The sequence below is a fragment of the Lynx rufus genome, unplaced genomic scaffold (genome assembly GCF_022079265.1).
Source record: "Lynx rufus isolate CCGP_SWC_20201006 ecotype Redwood Valley unplaced genomic scaffold, mLynRuf1.p SCAF_18, whole genome shotgun sequence".
Taxonomy (NCBI): Eukaryota; Metazoa; Chordata; class Mammalia; order Carnivora; family Felidae; genus Lynx; species Lynx rufus.
This window is the reverse complement of record NW_025814832.1, coordinates 11,621,048-11,639,130: the sequence shown is the minus strand read 5'-3', so window position 1 is coordinate 11,639,130 and position 18,083 is coordinate 11,621,048. Positions and strand designations below refer to the sequence as shown.

Below are 18,083 nucleotides of genomic sequence, written 5' to 3'. Positions count from 1 at the left end.
CTTTGGCTGTTGTCGTAGTGCTGCTCTAAACATTGGGGTGCGTGTGTCCCTTCAAAACAGCATACCTGTATCCCTTGGATAAATACCTAGGAGTGCAATTGCTGGGTCATAGGGTAGTTCTATTTTTAACTTTTTGAGAAACCTCCATACTGTTTTCCAGAGTGGCTGCACCAGTTTGCATTCCCACCAATAGTGCAAAAGAGATCGTCTTTCTCCGCATCCTCGCCAACATCTGTTGTTGCCTGAGTTGTTGATGTTAGGCATTCTTACAGGTGTGAGGTGGTATCTCACTGGTTTTCATTTGTATTTCCCTGATGGTGAATGATGTTGAGCATTTTTCATATGTCGGTTGGCCATCTGGATGTCTTCTTTGGAGAAGTGTCTATTCATGTTGTTTGCCCATTTCTTCACTGGATTGTTTTTTGGGTATTGAGTTTGATAAGTTCTTTATAGATTTTGGATACTAACCATTTATCTGATATGTCATTTGCAAATATTTTCTCCCATTCTGTCGGTTGCCTTTTAGTTTCACTGATTGTTTCCTTCACTGTGCAGAAGCTTTTTATCTTGATGAGGTCCCAATAGTTCATTTTTGCTTTGGTTTTCCCTTGCCTCCAGAGACGTGTTGAGTAAGAAGTTGCTGCGGTCAGGATCAAAGAGGCTTTTGCCTGCTTTCTCCTCGAGGATTTTGATGGCTTCCTATCTTACATTTAGGTCTTTCATCCATTTTGAGTTTATTTTTGTGTATGGTGTTAAGAAAGTGGTCCAGGTTCATTTTTCTGCATGTTGCTGTTCAGTTTTCCCAGCTCCGCTTGCTGAAGAGACTGTCTTTATTCCATTGGATAGTCTTTCCTGCTTTGTCAAAGATTAGCTGGTCATACATTTGTGGGTCCATTTCTGGGTTCTCTATTCTGTCCCATTGATCTTAATGTCTGTTTTTTGTGCCAATACCATACTGTCTTGATGATTACAGCTTTGTAATTCAGCTGGAAGTCTGGGGATTATTAATTTTTTTTTAATTTGAGTAAACACTGCTAAATATAATAGTATGGATCATTAGACTTTTTTGCCCATTTATTTCTGTCATTCTCACCAATTCATTTAGGGCCACCTAAAGCAGACCAGTGACCAGTTTTACTTAGTACTGTTGGTAAAGTTAACATATGAAAGTGCTTAGAACAATACCCAGTGTAAATGAAGCTACGCTAAATGGCTTCCCCTCTTACTACTACTCTTGGAGATATTAATAGTAATTAATTAACACTCTTGGAGACGTTAATAAGACTATGAGAGGGAAAACTAGAGAGAAGTCGATAAACCTGAAATTCGATAATTGATCCTTGAACCTATGAGATTTGGATATATAATCTATATGAGGGAAGAAACTTCCAGAACAGTAAAAGCTATTGAGATGGAAGCATGTCTCTTGAGTACAGTATAATGAATATAGAATTGGAAGCAAGGAACACTAATTTTTCTCCTCGATAATAAACAGTATATGTGCATTGTAATAAATTTGGGAAAGGTAGGAACACATAAAGGAAAAAGTCCTCTATCTTTTCGCTGCCTAGAGATAGGCCACATCTAATATATAATGTATTTTCTTTTTCTGTAAGAAAATGCACACATACAGTCATTTGAATCATATTGTACCTGGAGTTTTTCGTTTTGTGAAATATAGTGGAGTCCTGGAGTGTTGAGTTGTTGCTTGCATCATTGTCCATCCTTCGTATCCGGTTGTCTCTACTTCACATATCCTGTACTTCCCCCCCCCCCTTATCAAGTCAAGAAAAGATCAATCTATTGCTTACACTTGTCTTTGTTGTTCAGTCTTTAGTTTATTGTTAGAACAAGCATGTTTTAGGGCTCTCATGTCTAATGTGGAGGAAAAAGAATGGTTACCACTATTAAAAAAGCAGGTCTTTGTGGTGCTGGTTGGTGCAGGAGGAATTAGTTTTAAGATCATGTTCAACTGGTTGGGGTATTTGTAGTGTTTTGTTTTTGTCTCAAATGGGTCTTTTATCATGACTTCACTCTGTGAGTATGTAGGAGTTTGTGGTCCTTGTCATCTAGAAATAGAAGTTTGTCCTAGCACAGTATGTTTGATACCTTTAACAATGTTTTAGTTAAGATATAAATGTGTTACTTTATTTCATTGTTTTGAAAGGCATACTTTATTTGCCCCCACATTTTAATATCTCTGAAATTGGATGTTTCTTTCATTTGCTGACAGCTAACAGTTATAATGGCTCTTTCTCAGTGGTATGTGACTATGGTACTTCTCATAATCAATGGTATCAGAGATCAAGTGACATGTGCTAATTAGTAATTCCCCATGATCTTCCTCTGGTAGGGAATTTTGACATTTGAATAAATACCTTATATCCTTTTTGTTCATAATCAGAGCAGACATTTAGTATGTGCCTGGTACTGTTCTGAGTATTTCATATATTGTGTGTATGGTCATTTACATTATAAAAAAAACAATTTTTTTTTTTAGTGTTTATTTATTTTTGAGACAGAGAGCCTGAGCGGGGGAGGGGCAGAGAGAGAGAGGCAGACATAGAATCTGAAGCAGGCTTCAGGCTCTGAGCTGTCAGCACAGAGCCCGACGCTGGGCTTGAACTCATGAACCCGTGAGATCATGACCTGAGCTGAAGTCAGACGCTTAACCGATTGAGCCACCCAGGTGCCCCATGATCATTTACATTATAAAATTTACCCTATTTTGTAGTTAAAAGAAATAGCTAAAAATATGCTTGTCTAATGTAAGATATCAGGTTATTTTACTTATTAAATGTTATTGGGCACTGCAGCAAACACTTTTATTTTTTTATTTTTTATTTTTTTTTCAATATATGAAGTTTATTGCCAAATTGGTTTCCATACAACACCCAGTGCTCATCCCAAAAGGTGCCCTCCTCAATACCCATCACCCACCGTCCCCTCCCTCCCACCCCCCCATCAACCCTCAGTTTTTTTTTTTTTTATATGAAGTTTATTGCCAAATTGGTTTCCATACAACACCCAGTGCTCATCCCAAAAGGTGAAAACACTTTTAAATGTAATTTAATCCTCACAACCTACTCTATGAGATCTTAAACATTATTCCTTAAACTCATTTTACAAATGAGGAAGCTTAGAATCAAACAGGTTAAGTAACTTGCCAGAGTTACAACCTAGATTGTAAGTGGTAGAGCTGGGAGTTGAACTCTTGTTTGCCTGACTTTGGTGTCCTTGCTTCTAATTACTATACCATTTCTGGCTTTAGAAATGTGGATAACTTGAGTTTTTTTTTGTTTTGTTTCTAACTTTTTTTTGACAGGGGGCCCGACCGGGATATGCAAATCCTGCTTTAGGGATATATTTCTGTCCTAGGAGTTTATAAAATAGTTTGTAGCATGTGTTCAAAGAAGATAAAATAATTGATTTTCATTCTTTTGCATATTAAGATGGTGATGGAATTTCCTGACAACGTACTAAATCTCGATGGGCATCAAAATAATGGTGCACAACTAAAGCAGTTTATTCAGGTAATTAATGTTTTAAATGGTGTATGTGTGTGTTTTGAAGAGTCATTTAAAATTTTAGCTTTAAGTATTAATACCTAGGACTCTCTAGGCCTTAAGATTGCACTGAAATTGCTTTCTTTCACTAGTGCAACAATGAATATATTTATGTTGCTGTTATGTGAAAGAGATTTGGTGATGTTATCATTTTCTGTGTCCCTAAGGCTTTAGTTTCACCAAGCCATCTTTGCTTGTTTTTGAAAGGTAAAGTATATAACTTTTCATTGAGAACTTGTTGTTTTTCTTCTGTAGTGATTGATTGTTTGTTCAAGTAAAAAAAAGAAAAAAATCCTGTGCTGCAAATTTTATGATTTTTATTTAATTTTTTTGATTTCTATTTAATTTTTAAACTGTGATATTTTATAAAACCCTGTATGTAATCAAGATAATGGAAGGTAAATTGTTACTTCAAAATTCTTTTTCTGCTTTGGAAAATGAAAGGTTGATGGTAACTGAGAAAATTCTTAGGAGTATCTTACTTTCCCATCCTTTTTTGGTAAAGCTGGAAGCATTATTTGTAGTATAACTAACTCCATCCAGGTAAAAGTTATTTACTAGAGTTTTGCCCGTTTCTCTACAGCTGTGGTGAGATTCTCAGTCATTTTTCTACCTTGTGATAACCAACAGATAACATTCATATGCTGCACCAGCATTTTAGTTACTCACTGTAGGCTCCTACATGGGTAAAATAGGCCTTGTTCTTTCCTACTAATCCATAAAACACCTGCCCATACCTCCAGGTTGAGAATTGCTGCTGTACATGATCATCATCCTAACCTGATTCCTGTAGCTAAACATAGTGTGTTGTTAAAAGTTGAGAGGAAGACATGGCAAAGCTGTGTTGTTCCTTTATTTTCTGCCTTTTAAAATTTTTATTTCAAGTGAGTGTACTAAGCTTAATACTCAGTGAACAAACACTAAATTTCCAGATCCAGGGCTGCTTTTCACCATGCTGGGGCACATACTGTTTAGTCCTGACAGGCTAAGCAGAGTTTTTTATACCTTAATTGCCAAAACAGGAGCTTTGTGGAGCAAATTCAGTACACCATGGGGAAAGCCGACTTATTTTTCTGACTCCGTTGCAGATAGAGATCACAAGCCCTTTCCAGGTTGTACTTACTACACAAAAATAGGAACCAGAAGTAGTCAAGAGAAATTTTATGTCTCAAGGACTGTTCTTCAATTTTCTTTCTTTCTCTCTTTCAGCGACATAGTATGCTTAAGCAGCAAGATCTAAGTATTGCCATGGTGGTGACATCACGGGAAGTATTGAGTGCACTTTCTCAGCTTGTCCCATGTGTTGGTTGTCGTCGCAGTGTGGAGCGCCTCTTTTCTCAGCTTGTAGAGTCTGGAAATCCTGCCCTTGAACCCCTGACAGTAGGCCCCAAGGGAGTCCTGTCTGTAACTCGAAGCTGCATGACTGATGCAAAGAAGCTTTATACCTTATTTTATGTACATGGGTAAGTATAATCAATGTGGGGAAGATGACTTTGTTGGTAACACTGGTAGCTTTTTTACTAAATTTGGTAGGGGCAAAGCTTTGAGCTCAACTTGAACAATTTATTGAGTATCTTTTGTGTGCCAATGACTATATGGTTTTTGTTCTCTTATGAAGAAAGGCAGGCAGTAAGCAATCTGTCAGGTAAGTTACAAGTAGAGGAGATGAGTGGTTGGATGGATTTAATACGGAGGATGATCAGGGAAGACCTCTCTAATAAAATGACATTGAATGTAGACTTGAATGAAATGAGTAAGTAAACCATGTAGATATCCAGGGGAAGGAAGAGAAGGAGCCAGCAATTGTAAGGGTTCAGAGGTTGAAGTTTTCCTGGCCTGTTTGAAGAACAGTAAGGAAGCCATTGTGGCTGGAGCCAGATGAATGAAGGGAACAGTAATAAAAGACGAGACCGGGGTCACCTGGGTGGCTCAGTTGGTTAAGCGTCCAACTTTGGCTCAGGCCGTGATCTCACCATTTGTGAGTTCGAGCTCTGCATTGGCTGCCTGCTGTCAGCACAGAGCCGGCTTCAGATTCTCTGTCTCCCTCTCTCTGTGCCCCTCCTCCGCTCGCACATGTGCACACGTGTTCTCTCTCAAAAATAAACATAAAAGGGTGAGATCAGAGGAATAATAAAAAGCCTACTTATGTAGTGCCATCCTGAGTTTTTGTTGTTGTTGCTTTTTTAATGTTTGAGAGGGAGAGGTGGGGTGGGGGAGGGGAAGAGAGAGAGGAGAGAGAATCCTAAGCAGGTTCTGTGTTGCCAGCACAGAGCCTATCTTGGGGCTTGATCCCATGGACCATGAGTTCATGATCTGAGCCGAAACCAAGAGTGGGACAGTTAACCAACTGAGCCACCCAGGTGCCCCTTTTATTGTTTTTTACTCTAAGTAAGACTGGAAAATTTGGGAGTGTTTTGAGTAGAGGAGTAATATGGTCTGACTTGAATTTTGGTTTACTTTGATCTCTGTGTCAAGAATAAGTGGAAGGGTGGTTGAAGGGCAGAGAAATAAAAGCTGTTTAATAGTCCATGCAAGAGATAATGATGACCAGTATGGTGGTCACAGAGGTAATAAGAAATGGTTGGATCCTGGATATATTTTGAGGAATGAGCCAGTAGGATTTTTTGGATAGAGTGGATATGGAGGAAGGCATCAAGGATGATTCTCAGATTTGGGATCTAAAGAATAGGACTGGGGTGCATCGGTGGCTTCATGGGTTAAGCATCCAACCCTTGATCTCAGCCTCAGGTCTTGATCTCAGGATCAAGAATAAAGAACAGGACAAATGGTTTCCATTACTGAGAAGGGTAAGACTAGGAGGAGCAATTTTGCAGAGCTCACTTTTGGACATGTTAAGTTTGAGATACCAATTGGACATCCAGGTAGAGTTTAGAGAGGTCTGCTCTAGAGATAAAAACGGTGTCATCAGCGTATGTATATCATATTTAAACTATACATACAGTATTTGAGCTATATGTATGCATACGTACATAATTTAAACCCAGAAGATCAGATGGTCACCAAAGTGTGAGTATAAATAGGAAAAGAGAAGAGGTCTGAAGACCAAACTCTGTTTAGAGGTGGTGGTAGAGACTTTGGCATTTTACTCTGCCTCAGAAAAGCGTTGGAACAGAGAAGCGTTTTTGAACAGAGAAGTAACATACTGTGATTTTTGTTTTGAAAACATCACTCCAGCTACTAAGCCTAGAATGTAAAGGCAAAAGGTGGAAGCAAGGAGACCATTTGGGAGGCCAGCTGTTGCAGTTGGCTGGGTGAGAGAGACGAGTTGGACCAGAGTGGTAATGGTGGAGGTGATAAGTGATTTGATTCTGGATATATTCAAAAGTTAGAGTTGACAGGCTTTGCTGATTGGTTGCATGCAGGGTGTGGATATTAGCTGTACGCATTTCTATATTTGCACAAAATTTTTGTTGATGGCTTTTCTTTTTTTTTTTTTAGAATTTTTTAAATTTTTTATTCATTTTTGAGAGAGAGAGAGACAAGAGTATGAGCAGGAGAGGAGCAGAGGAAGAGGAAGACACAGATTCCGAAGTAGGCTCCAGGTTCTGAGCTGTCGGCACAGAGCCCGATTTGGGGCTCCAACTCTTGAACTGTGAGGTCATGACCTGAGCTGAAGTCGGATGCCCAACCCACTGAGCCACCCAGGCGCCCCCTATTGATAGTTTTTTTCTTATCAAGGATAGTGCTTATTTAGATAATGTTTGCACAGGGGAAGATGGTTGAGAAATAGCAATCAGTCATAAAATATTTGAGTGTTAGGCACACTGCTGGATACAGTGCAGATGCAGGGGTGAATGAGACAGATACAGTCTAGGGGAGTGAGTACATTGAATAGGACAGGTCTCTTCCAACATACTGACAGCCTGGGAATGGAATGGAGAGGACAAGTATACAGACTCTTCTGGGTTAGCATTTGTTTGATGAGAAATTTTCAAGGTAAGGGATATGTCTACAATACTTCAAATATACTTCTCACTAAAAGGTAGTAAGTAGAAGGGGTGCCTGGGTGGCTCAGTCGGTTAAGCATCCGACTTCAGCTCAGGTCATGATCTCGCAGTCCATGAGTTCGAGCCCCACATCAGGCTCTGTGCTGACAGCTCAGAGCCTGGAGCCTGCTTAAGATTCTATGTCTCACTCTCTCTCTGCTTCTCCCCCGCTCATGCCCTGTCTCTCTGCGTCTCTCAAAAATAAGTAAACGTTAAAAAAAATTTTTTTAAAGGTAGTAAGTAGAGATTTTGAAAATTCTAAAGACAAATGAATGTTAATCAGACTTTTAATGATTTATTTTTGATTAGGTCCAAACTAAACGACATGATAGATGCTATTCCAAAAAGTAAAAAGAACAAGAGATGTCAGTTGCACTCCTTAGATACACACAAACCAAAACCTTTGGGGTAAGTAGAATCAACTATTAAGACACTTTGTGATTGTTAAGATTGTAAATGTTGATCGCATTTAGTAGAAAGAAAAAATATTCAACTAGTTTATTAGTTACACTATAACATAGGTTAAAATAAATCTGTCTTCTAATTCTATACAGCCTTTTTGCATTGAGACTGTGTAGGGTAGGGTCTCAATATAGGTCTGATTTTTTTCTTTTGAAGTTTTTTTTTTCCTTCTGTTAAATATATTACAGAGGAAGGAGGTTGGAGATCTTTATGGAAATTTATTTAGTTAATACTTTTTTCAAAGTAGTGATATATCATTTTTTGATCTATATGATAGTCATAATGTGTAAATTATTTTTCTTGTCTTTCTTATCTCTAGGTCTCCCTAATAATTTATCAAGGATTAAAAAAAAGCCTTGGATTAGTTGTAATCATATGTATTTATGCAATTTGCAGTTTTCTTCTTTTCTACAATGCCCAGGGCTGCTTTTGCCCCCATCTCCCAGCACGTTGTCACATTTACTGCTTACAAAATTGCTTGAGGTTGAGAGTAGTGAAAGCCATGAAATTTGAAGGAGGTTTCTAAGAAGGAACTTTTGTTTTGAAGTGAATGGGATGGTATGAAAACTATATTTCTGAATTACTTAAAAAAAAATTAGTTTTTTAATATCTTGTTGGTATTGTTGATATCACTGTTGTGTAGATATTTTTCTTCCTGATAAAAAGACCTGAAAGACCAGGTAGTGGTATGTTAATAATCTATTAAGAATTTTTTTCCCCTATACTCAGAAACAAATTTTTTAAAAATTTTATTATGAAAACTGCCAAACATATAGGAAAGTAGAGAGACTATTTAAGAACCGCTGCCCCCACTTCCCAGATATCTTCACCCAGATTCAGTAGTGTTATCAAGATTTGTCACATTTGTTTTATTTATCCATCTTTTTCTTTGCAGAAGTATTTTAAAGTAAGTCCCAGGCATCATGCTATTTTACTCCTACATATTTCTACATCCATCTCTAAACACGTGGACATTTTTTTGGTAATGACAGTGCCATTATAACACTTAACAAAATTAACTATAATAATCTAATACCCAGTTTAGATTTTCCCAGCTGTCTCTAAAAATGTCTTCTTACGTGGATTTGTTAGAATCAGGATCCTGACAAGAATCACCAAGTGCATGGTATCTCTGTGAGAGTTCTCTGAACTCAGGAAAGCTCTGTACAACCTAAAGTGGTTATCTAAAGAAAATTGTTATTTTATGTACCTTGTTTACCAATATCTTCATAGAGATTTCCTGACTTTTTGAAAGTAAAATTCAGTCTAATTTTCTCATGAGACAGTAACCTTTACCTGAATGTCTTGTTAGCCAAAGCCACAGAGTTGTATTGTATTATAAAAAGACTGTCTTCTGGGTTTTTTTGTAATGAATATTCTTCATTGAGGAACCAAAGATCAATAGACATCTCAATATCTTACATATCTGCTCATTGCCACCTTCCTTCAAAGATCAGTTCTTCTTTTGCTCTGGATTCCATCTCCTCTTGTTCTCAATGACTTTGCTTTATCATTAAGTTTATTATTAAGTTACCTACTTTTGTTAAATTGGCATACAACTATGTTTTCCTGTCGTTTGGTTTAAAACAAAAACCAAACCTCCACAAACTTCCTCACATTCTCCTTGAGCTATCACCCTGCTACATCAGAAGCCAAATGTTTTAGAAGGTGGTTATGGAATCAGTATGAGTTGATCTTGAGCAGTGTCTCCTAAGGTAGCTTCAGTTATTCCCAGAAGTATGGATAGCAGGCCAGGGAGTACAATGTACTTAGCCAAGACTCCCTCTCCTCCACTTTGGATGGTTCCGCCATTGTATGCTACCGTGACTCCATTTTACATGTTTGCATTGTTACCCACCCCCCCTCTTTCTGTTAGACTTTCTCCAGGGAAGTGTTAACAGTTGATTAGGTTATAACCTAATCAGTGGCAACAATCCAGCTCAGCCTTCCGGAGAATGTTCTTGTATCCATGCAAGTAACCCCAAGTTATTGTCTGGCTGGGAGTAAGTTTGAGATCCAAAGGAAAAGTTTAGGCTACACTTGTAGGCCTGTAGCTGATGACTGAAGATTATCTTAGCGGTATTTATAAAATCTACCTATAGAGAGAGTAGAGTAAGAGAGAAAAATGCTGAGGAATTTAGTTTATTGGTAGAAAAGAAACCAGTAAAGAAACTTGAGAAAGAGTAGCCAGAGAGGTAGGAGGAAGCCAGAGGAAAAGAGTGTTTCAGGGGGACTCTGGTCAGTTGTATTGAGTGCTGCTGAGTCATCAAGGACCCAGAAGTGTCCATTGGATATAGCAACACTGTAATAATTGGTGATCTTGAGCAGATCTGCAGTTGAATGAAAACAATCCAGATCAGAATGGGCAGAACAGTGAATGCAGTCTAAGGTGTAATGGATTAATCTGTGAGTGGAAAGTGTAGGAGTGCAAAGATTTCTTTCTCAGAAAGCTTGATCTTGAAAGGAAGAAGTGATATAAAGACATTAAGCTGAGAGAGACTGTGGATAAAATTTTGATTTGAGCTGTGGCATTTTTAAAAAGTATTTTTTAGATTAATGCTTTCATGTTCTAATATAATAGTCATTCCCCAGCCTCTGATTTCATGAGCCTTTTTCTCAACTGTGAGAACTTGAGTTTGAGGGTTAATCAGTTTTAGGAGATTATGGGTCACTCAAGCACAATTAGAAAAAGGAAATATGGAAGTCAAGAGTGGAAGGATGGAACATGGAAGGCAGAGCAGTGGTTGAGGTTTTTGTTTCAAGTTACATTGCTGAACCTTGCCGGAGCCCTTGTGACAGGGAATAGGGAGCTGCATTGTACATACGACCTTAGATGGTGGGCAGGGAGTTGAGAAATACCTATTTAGCTATATAGAGTAGGTTAAGTAAAGATTCAGAGGTTTTTCCATCTCAGGCATCCAAGGTAATGAATTCCTAGGACTGTAGTGAGACCTGCAGAACAGGCAGGAGCCAGTTGTTCAGAATCATGAAATACCAAGAAGACTGTCATTGAATAGAATATAGACACACATTTCTCCTGGACTGTGCATCTGTAACAAAGCAAAATGCATGACCAGCGCTATACTGAAACCTGTGGGGGAAGGAGAGTCTGGGAAATTTTTAGTAATTTTTAAATTATTTGTATAGTATTTACTGATACAAGTTGTATAAAGTGGTCATCTTCGTGTGCTATCTTTATTTTAGTATATGTAAAAATTTGTTTACTGTAATTAGATTAATCTGTGATTTTTTTACCCCCAGCTACTTATAAATATGAAGGTAGATAAGAGTTTTGTTGCCATGGGTTAGCTATAAAATCACATTAAGTAGATCAAAACTTGTTAGAATTTATAATTTTTGGAAGATTGATCCATTTTATAGGTGAAAATGTAATATTTTCTTAGCCCTGTTGACTTTAAAGCATTCCAAGTAGATTTGCTCATAAAATGCTTAGTATCGTAATGAGATGTATCTTGATAAATGTAAATGTTAAGTTGTGTCAGATAAATTTAATAGTTGAGCAAAAATTTATATATAAAGATATGAGCATATGTTTAAATAACATTTTAATTTGGTTAAAATTAATATATAATTATATACAAATTTGCAAACTTAATCTAATAATATAAGTATTAAAGAGTTCTTGATTTTAATTTAGACTATAGAAATTATTCCTTCAGATTATCTCAGTGTCACTAAGCTTTGTACTATACTGTACTACAGTGAAGGGAGCAGTAGCAGTGTCAGTTCAGAGAAGTTAAGTACAGATAAGAGAAGTAGTGAAGACCACAGGAAGGACAGCAAGTGTAGGATCATTTTCCATTATGGACCTTTCCAGGGAACAGCCAGGTAAAATCAAGCAATCCTTTACTCTGCCTTTTTTTTTAATGTTTTACCCTTATATATTCCTCCTTTTCACTAATACTTGTTTCTTTCTGCAGAGGTTGTTGGATGGACGTCTGGGAACTAATGTCCCAAGAATGCAGGGATGAAGTAGTTTTAATTGACTCTAGTTGTCTCTTAGAAACACTAGAAACGTACCTGCGAAAACACAGGTAAGTCTTGACCTTTAGGTCATCACAGTATAGTTGGAAGGTGCTTTAATGCCCTCTTGGTCATCCAAATTGACCTGTCGCCTCTTCATATAATATCACTTCAGTCTTCCCATTAATACGTGGTACTAAGCAGAGCTTAATGTTAGGGTAAGCAGTTCCTTTGTGGGATGCCTCTTAGTGTTATGTTACCCTTCTTATGTTGAACCAGCATCTCCTCTTTCTGTAATTTTTACTTTTAAATTTTATTGGCCTGTTAGTTCCAAGCCAGTAAAGTGTGCCTAATTGAGTAAAGTGTACTTAATCACTTTGGAAACTCTAGTATTCCTTGTTTTTATGATAGAAGCATTTCATGTTGTCATTTTAAAAATCAAAGTTTAATTTAGCAGCTTTCATTTAGTAATATTTTGAATTATTTCTTCTATAATTATTTGTCAAGACCTAAAAGTAGAGCTGGAATTTGTGTGCTTCATGTACTAAAAAAGTAACTTCAGATTTTTCTTTTTAGAATACTACTTTACAAAGGAATTTTCTAAGTGTCATTAACATTTGGAAATTCGTAGGGAGGGAGAGTGCAGTAGGAAAGGAAACTGGTAAGGGAACCATCTAGAGATGGTGTTCTTGGGGGGAGTTGTACTCTTTTTAGATAAATTTGTCACATGTATGGTGTATGGTTGTGTGTTTTTTGACCTGAGATACATATATATACACATATAATTAAATGTAAATGATAAAAAACTGGCATTTATCAAGACTGGTGTTTATATGGCAATGAGGTAATGACTTAACCTACATACTAAGGTGTTTTTTCACTTACAATATTTCTTGTGAATTTGCCTTTTTGCTTGATTATACCCAAGAGAGTAGAGAATATGTCAAATATTTGGAGTTTTGTAGGAGAGGGATTATAGAGACACAAAACATACTTAAATATATAGGTCCATATTAGAGTCTTTCTTTCAATATGAATTGATCATTAAATATTAATTGGTCCATCCAAAAGATAGCTTTTTGGGGTAGTATATTACTAGTTATTAGAACTAATCTTTTGGAGTTTCCTGTAATGGTTGTATATGTTTCCTGTATCTGGATGGCAGTGTTTTGTCTAGAAGAAGGTGGAGTCTGTTTTATAAATATCTGAAGGGTGGGGAAAAGTACAATTAAGAGAGATTGCTTTGAATCCTGGGTTATACTGATTATAACTTTGTACAAGTTACTTGACTTTTCTGTACCTCAGTTTTTTTCTTAAGACAAAAATAATGATAGTAATTAATTGTAGGATTAAATTTGTCATGGGGACAGATGATACATAGTCAGGCTTACTTAGAACAGTATCTGGTACATAGTGTAAGCACATTAGTGAATGTTTGCATGCAAGATTTGCAAGTTCTTATTCCTCTGTATCTAGTTCTTGTTTTAGGTACAGTTTGAGTTTTTGAGATGTGTAGAATCAGTTGAGAATGATTTCTAAATGTCTAAATAATGTACTTTTTTTGGCAGTTCTATTTAGTGGACTTTTCTGAACACTATAACGTGCTCAGAAGATTTGGTAACGCAGAAGATTTGATAAGATTTGATAACACTAGCCATTTAGGTATTAGGGTAGCATGTTATTAGAAATGAGGTGTTAAGGGGCGCCTGGGTGGCGCAGTCGGTTAAGCGTCCGACTTCAGCCAGGTCACGATCTCGCGGTCTGTGAGTTCGAGCCCCGTGTCGGGCTCTGGGCTGATGGCTCAGAGCCTGGAGCCTGTTTCCGATTCTGTGTCTCCCTCTCTCTCTGCCCCTCGCCCGTTCATGCTCTGTCTCTCTCTGTCCCAAAAATAAATAAACGTTGAAAAAAAAATTTTTTTAAGAAATGAGGTGTTAAGAAACTGTGAAACCTCTGCCTTAAAATGTTTTTTACATTTATGTGCAAGGTTACTTTTGAAAACGGGAAAAGTCACTTTCATTCTTACAGCTACCATATAGTATTTTTAAATTGCTCTTTGCTTGTATTAACTATGGTTATATGCATACATACATTAATCAACTATGAGAATTTAAAGCAGTAAAATATGGGAGAAATATTTCAAGTTTTATTATTGCTGCTGAATGACATTTAATCATTTATTTACCTGAAAAACCATTCATTTACCTGAAAATCTTTTATAACCTGAAAACATGGAAGTGTTTGTTATTTCTGCATTTAAGTCTATTCTCTCCCTCAAGGGGAAGACTTTTTAATTGTGGTTAAAAAAAAAAACAAAACCACAAATTGACTTCTTAAACAGTTTTTAAGTGAACATTAAGTGGCATTTAGGTTGTTGCCCCTGTATCTTAGCTATTTCTAATAATGATACAATGAACATGAGTGTAGAAATATCTCTTTGAGATCTTGTTTTCAGTTCTTTTGGATATATACTCAAAAATGGGATTACCAGGTCATATGATACTTCTGTTTTTAATTTTTTGAGGAAATGCTGTACTGTTTGCTATTATTGACAGCACTATTTTACAATTTCAGCAGCAGTGTAGTGTGCAAGGGTTCCAGTGTCTCCACATCTTTGCTAACACATGTTTCTTATTTTTTGGAGTGGCCATACTAATGGGTGTAAGGTAGTATTGTGTGGTTGTGATTTGCATTTCCCTAATGATTAGTGATGTTGAACAACTTTTCATGTGCTTGTTAGCCATTTGTATATCAGGAGAAATGTCTATTCATGTCTTTTGCCCAGTATTTAATTTTTTTGTTGTTATTATTGAGTTGTAGGAGTTCCTTATACATTCTAGATATTCACCCCTTATCCAGTATGTGGTTTGGAAATATTTTCTAAAAAAATTTCTTTTAGTGTTTATTTTTGAGACAGAGAGAGACAGAGCATGAGCGGGGGAGGGGCAGAGAGAGGGAGACAAAGAATCTGAAGCAGGCTCCAGGCTCTGAGCTGTCAGCACAGAGCCTGACATGAGCTCGAACTCACAAACCGTGAGATCATGACCTGAGCGAAGTCAGACATTTAACCGACTGAGCCACCCAGGCGCCCTGTTTGCAAATACTTTCTCTGTGGTTGTCTTTGACTCTCTTGTTTCCTTTGCTACACAGAAGCTTTTAAGTTGGATATAGTCTCATTTGTCTGTTTGCTGTGCTTTTGATGTCATCTCCAAAAAATCATCACCTATTCAATATGAAATTTGGGGGTGGGGCATCTGTGTGGTTTAGTCCGTTAAGTGCCCGACTCTTGATTTTGGCTCAGTTCATGATCTCACAGTTCGTGAAACAAGCTTCATGTCCAACTCTGCGCTGACAGTGTGGACAGAGCCTGCTTGGATTCTCTCCCTCTCTCCTCCTCCCCCACTCGCACATGCTCTCTCTTGCTCGCTCTCTCGCTCTCACACATTCTCTCTCTCTCTCTCTCTCTCTCAAAATAAATGAACATTAAAAAAAAATTTTTTCCAGGGCGCCTGGGTGGCTCAATCGGTTGAGCATCTGGCTTCAGCTCAGGTCATGATCTCACAGTCCATGAGTTCAAGCCCCACGTCGGGCTCTGTACTGACAGCTCAAAGCCTGGAGCCTGCTTCGGATTCTGTGTCTCTTCTCTCTGCACCTCCCCTGCTCACACTCTCTCTCTCAAAAATAAACATTTAAAAAAATTAAAAAAAAATTTTTTTTTCTTCCTGTGTTTTCTTCTAGGAGTTTTGTAATTTCAGATCTTAGTATTTAGGTTATAGTGTATTTTGTGTTAATTTTTGTATATTTCAGTGTTTTTGGAGCATTAATGAAAGTGCGATTTGACTTGTCAACATTATTGCCTGTGTTTACTAAGTGGACTTAGAGGGGCGCCTGGGTGGCGCAATCGGTTAAGCGTCCGACTTCAGCCAGGTCACGATCTCGCGGTCCGTGAGTTCGAGCCCCACGTCGGGCTCTGGGCTGATGGCTCAGAGCCTGGAGCCTGTTTCCGATTCTGTGTCTCCCTCTCTCTCTGCCCCTCGCCCGTTCATGCTCTGTCTCTCTCTGTCCCCAAAATAAATAAACGTTGAAAAAAAAAAATAAGTGGACTTAGAGCTTCTGTTTTAACATCTATTCATTTCAAGAAGCATACTTAGAAAGATGTGTGTATCAAACAACTGCATGGCAGTGTGAGGGTAAATACAGTAAGAAGAATAAATCACAAATATGGAAACACAGAGGAAGGCTAATTCTAGTTATGGGAATTACAGAGGGCTTCTTTAAGGATGGACATGATTTAGGCAAATGGAGAAGGATGTGGAGAGGAGTGGGGAGGAAGCAGAAGAAAAAAAGACTAAACACATAAGCTATGTTCAAAAGTAGTCCATTGTCTGTACAGTATGTACAGAAAGGCAGGGTAGACTGGGAGAAGCATGAGGGAGATGGGAGTCTTGGGAAATAAGTCTGGAAATAGGTGGGGTAAGAGAGGAAGTCACTGAAGGGCTTAATAAGGAGTTGGAACTTTATTTATAGACGGGAGGGGTCTTGAAGCTGAGAGTGAGATAATCAGATTTGTTTTAAAAATTTTGTTACGAGAGATGCATTGGAGCTAGAAAAAATGCAAGCAGGGAAGTCAGGAAGCTTTTTAAAAAATTATCTAGGCAGTTTAAAACAGGGCAGGGGGGATCAGAAAGAAGGGGCTGATGAGAGATGTAAGAAATAATACTGGTGTGCCTGGGTGGCTCAGTTAAGTGCCACTCTTGACTTCCGCTTGGGTCATGATCTCATGGTTTGTGAGTTTGAGCCCCAGGTCAGGCTCTGCTCTTGGGATTCCCTTTCTCTCCCTCTCTCTGCCCCTCCCCTACCTGCAATCTCTCTCAAAATAAATAAACATTTTTAAAAATACTAAAAATAATAATAATACTTGATGCCATTTTGGCTCCACCCCTAAAAGAGGACCTGAGGAGAAGTTGGTAGTTAACTAAGGTTTTCTTCCTGGGTGACTGAATGGTGGTGTTCTCAACAAGTTTAGAAGGGAACAGTGTCGCCCTTAGTATCGGACAGGGAGTTTAACTTGTTGCCTATTACATATCTGTGACGTCCCCCCTTTTTCAGTATGAGTTTGGCCCTGAGGCAAGGGCAGAGACTTGAACAAGAGCTGTAGAGGTGAGAGGCACACATGTTGGCTGAAGCCATGGGAATAGAAGTCACCTAGGGAGATGAATTTAAATTAAAGAGATCAAAATTTCTTCATTCCACTACAGCTGATCTTCCCAGAGAGGCAACTATTTAATATTATGAGCCTGGCTTTTTTTTTTTTTTTTTTTTTTTAACCGGACCAAGTTCTTTCTTATTCAGGAAATCAAAGATAAACCAGAAATATGTCATCATCTTCTACATTCACACTCTCTTGTACACCTTTTTTTTTTCTCTTCTACACTTTTGCCACATTATAAACACTTAAGTTTGGACCACATTTTATTTTATTTTATTTTATTTATTTTATTTTATTTTTTTAACGTTTTATTTATTTTTGAGACAGAGAGAGACAGAGCATGAACGGGGGAGGGGCAGAGAGAGAGGGACACACAGAATCGGAAGCAGGCTCCAGGCTCTGAGCCATCAGCCCAGAGCCTGACACGGGGCTCGAACTCACAGACCGTGAGATCGTGACCTGAGCTGAAGTCGGCCGCTTAACCGACTGAGCCACCCAGGCGCCCCTTAGACCACATTTTAAATAAATGTTTGTTTATTTGTTTATTGGGGTGGGGGAATCCCAAGCAGGCTCCATGTTCAACATAGAGTTCAATCTCAAATGCACAGGATCACGACTTGTGCCAATATCAGGAGTCAGACACTCAACCAACTGAGCCACTTAGGTGCGTGCCCCTAAACCACATTTTTATGTATATGTTGTCAATATTATGATTGTGTATTAAGAACATACTTTTTTCTTCAGAAATATGGGTGGCTTAGTCTGTTGAGTGTCTGACTCTTGATTTTGACTCAGGTCAGCTCTGTGCTGACAGCATGCAGCTTGCTTTGTATCCTCTCTCTCTCTCTGCCCCTCTCC

General features: G+C 38.0%; 1 protein-coding gene across 3 annotated transcripts in view; it reads left to right on the top strand.

The window, feature by feature from the left end:
• GGNBP2 (gametogenetin binding protein 2) overlaps nucleotides 1–18,083 on the top strand; it is a 34,617-nt gene that overhangs the window by 6,117 nt on the left and 10,417 nt on the right. For all 3 annotated transcript variants that reach the window (XM_047080889.1, XM_047080888.1, XM_047080891.1), the window contains exons 2-5: nucleotides 3,453–3,533; nucleotides 4,776–5,029; nucleotides 7,883–7,981; nucleotides 11,977–12,090. In XM_047080889.1, the coding sequence (XP_046936845.1) occupies nucleotides 3,453–3,533; nucleotides 4,776–5,029; nucleotides 7,883–7,981; nucleotides 11,977–12,090 (548 nt within the window). The remainder of the gene's footprint in view (nucleotides 1–3,452; nucleotides 3,534–4,775; nucleotides 5,030–7,882; nucleotides 7,982–11,976; nucleotides 12,091–18,083) is intronic.